General features: G+C 47.7%; 1 protein-coding gene across 2 annotated transcripts in view; it reads right to left on the bottom strand.

Annotated features, from left to right (window-relative positions):
- The window catches only part of serinc4 (serine incorporator 4), a 27,846-nt gene that overhangs the window by 6,855 nt on the left and 18,491 nt on the right, over positions 1 to 2,500 (bottom strand). For both annotated transcript variants that reach the window (XM_048262274.1, XM_048262273.1), the window contains exons 6-7: positions 2,120 to 2,331; positions 1,581 to 1,676 (exon numbers count right to left, since the gene is read on the bottom strand). In XM_048262274.1, coding sequence (XP_048118231.1) covers positions 1,581 to 1,676; positions 2,120 to 2,331 — 308 coding nt within the window. The remainder of the gene's footprint in view (positions 1 to 1,580; positions 1,677 to 2,119; positions 2,332 to 2,500) is intronic.

Below are 2,500 nucleotides of genomic sequence, written 5' to 3'. Positions count from 1 at the left end.
TCCCGGCGCAGTGAGCTGCCTGCAACAACAGCGGCACTCGGGGAGCAGTGAGGGGTTAGGTGCCTTGCTCAAGGGCACTTCAGCTGTGCCTACTGGTTGGGGTTCGAAGCGGCAACCCTCCGGTTACAAATCTGAAGCGCTAACCAGTGGGCCACAGCTGCCACAATAAGTCCTTTAAGAAATGACCAAATGACTTTCACAGCACATATGCATCTAACTGTGTTTAAACTGTATGAAATATCTGTAAAGATCTGAATGATACAGTATATCAGCATTAACCATCTTGTAGAGAGACACAGACAGAGAGAGAGAGAGAGAGAGAGAGAGAGAGAGAGAGAGAGAGAGAGAAAGGGGGGAGGATAAAAAGACTGATGCAAAGGAAAGAGGAAAATAGAAAGGAAATAGCTGGACATCCCAGAGGGCCACTGCAGCCATGCTACTCAGAAGACTCCTGACCTGTGAGTTTAAGCGTAAAACCACAGCAAGAGGCTAGGGAAGCCCGCAGTCAACTTACTCCTGACCACGTCCACTCCACTACTCCCCAAACCTGCTGCCAACTCCGACCACCTCCACTAACGACTTACAGTAATTCCACTTACAGTCATTTCCGTGGGAGCCCACGGAGGACAGTTAATCTGACTACAAAAGTTCATTTGGTCAACAGATTTGGGTCTTGGGGAGCTTGTAAACGAATCGTTTGCCTTGCTGGGTGCCATGTGGAACTGTTTAAGGTTCCAGTGGATCATTTGAGAATGAAATGCTCTGAGGCGAAGTGGACGGTCTTTGGAGATGTATATCTGGACGGGCAGGCCTCCCTGGGACAAGTGAACGGTGCACGCAGAGGAAATGGAAACAACTGAAAGCCTCTCTTCAAACAGTCATTAGGTGCATTAGGTGGGGTTGTTCTGAGATCGGAATTAGTGTCGTCTGGTGAAGGGCAGATAATCATGTAGGAGCCTGTCATAGCATAACTCAAATAATGACTGTGTTTACATGGACACTGAGTATCCCTGGTCACGGCTGTGAGAAATCCAGTTATGCTAGCCGGAGCTCTCCAAAAGAAACTGGGATACCGTAGGATGCATACACCTTACTCCGGTTTCTGAGAGTTGCTGACATAGATTTTAGAGCGCTACGTGCTGATCAGAACCAGAGACAATAGACCATCTTGTGTTTGAGTGTAACTAAGCTGGTATGTCATCTCATCCACTGACAGCAAGGGCATTATGGGTATAAGAGGTTTGGGGTAAGACAACAAAACACAGACACATACAACCTCTTTCCGTGTGTGTGTGTGTGTAATTAAGCTGTCAATCTTGATGTCTGGAATGCGTAGTATCTCATCTATGCTTCTAAGTAGACAACAGCAGGGGAGACACAGACAGCCATGCTGGTCTCAAACAGCAGTTTAGTCAAAGGTTCCTGAAGTGCCTGGTAACATTATCTGTTTTTTTCTCAGTTCAGTTCTAATTCAGACAAGCCTAATGCCTTAATGTTCATCCTATAACACCCATAAATGTGCCTGCTTGTCTGTGCTTGTATGTGTGTGTGTGTGTGTGTGTGTGTGTGTGTGTGTGTACCTTTCTCAGGTGGTCGGCTGGACAGAGCAGAGAAGGTGAGGTACATCACGTAACAGCTGATGATGGATGCTTGCAGTAGTCCGGAGCGCGGTCGCTCTATGGGTCAAAACACAGAATCCATAAGTACACACAGCCAATATAAATACATACACACCCATGCACACACACACAAAATAAAAAAAAACTCCACACTGACAAACAAGCAAACACCCTGCCACCACCACACACACACACACACACACACACACACACACACACACACACACAATAAGAACAAACTCTCCACAGACAAACAAGCAAACACCCAGCCACCACACACACCCAGGCACTCACACATACAACTGCAAAATATTGTTATGTTTTTGAAGGATAATATATGGCATGATGTCACTATGCTATCACATAGGGACACTTGCTGTTTCCATGGGGACATTCTCACACATGAACCCCTGTTTCCATAGGGACGCTTGCTGTTTCCATAGGGACATTCTCACACATGAACCCCTTCCTTGCAGGTGACCATTGGTCATGTGACTCACTCTGCTGGACGCAGGGCGTGAGGGCAATGAAGCTCATGCAGCCGCACAGTGCCAGGTTGGTCCAGAGCAGAGCCTTGTTGAGGTGGCAAGCGGCAGGATGCGTGTAGAAGTTGTACATGAAGGTGAAGGCCGTGGTGGCGACAGAGTAGAAGAAGAGCGTGGCGCACATCACCGCCACGTACCAGCGCTTGTCCTCTGCTGCCCCCGTTAGCCTGGGGGGAGGAATGGTGAGGAAGGGGTGAGAACTCAACTTGGGATTTACATTAAACGTCCATGATTCTAATCCCATAAACGTTTTGGTCAAATTCAGTGAAGTTCGCCTCACAGTGCTCTAGCTGTTTGTTCAGCCTCTGGTGTTTGTGCATAAGTCCTAGCTCTGTA

This window comes from Alosa alosa, chromosome 14 (genome assembly GCF_017589495.1).
Source record: "Alosa alosa isolate M-15738 ecotype Scorff River chromosome 14, AALO_Geno_1.1, whole genome shotgun sequence".
NCBI lineage: Eukaryota > Metazoa > Chordata > Actinopteri > Clupeiformes > Clupeidae > Alosa > Alosa alosa.
This window is presented reverse-complemented; position numbering and strand designations above follow the sequence as displayed.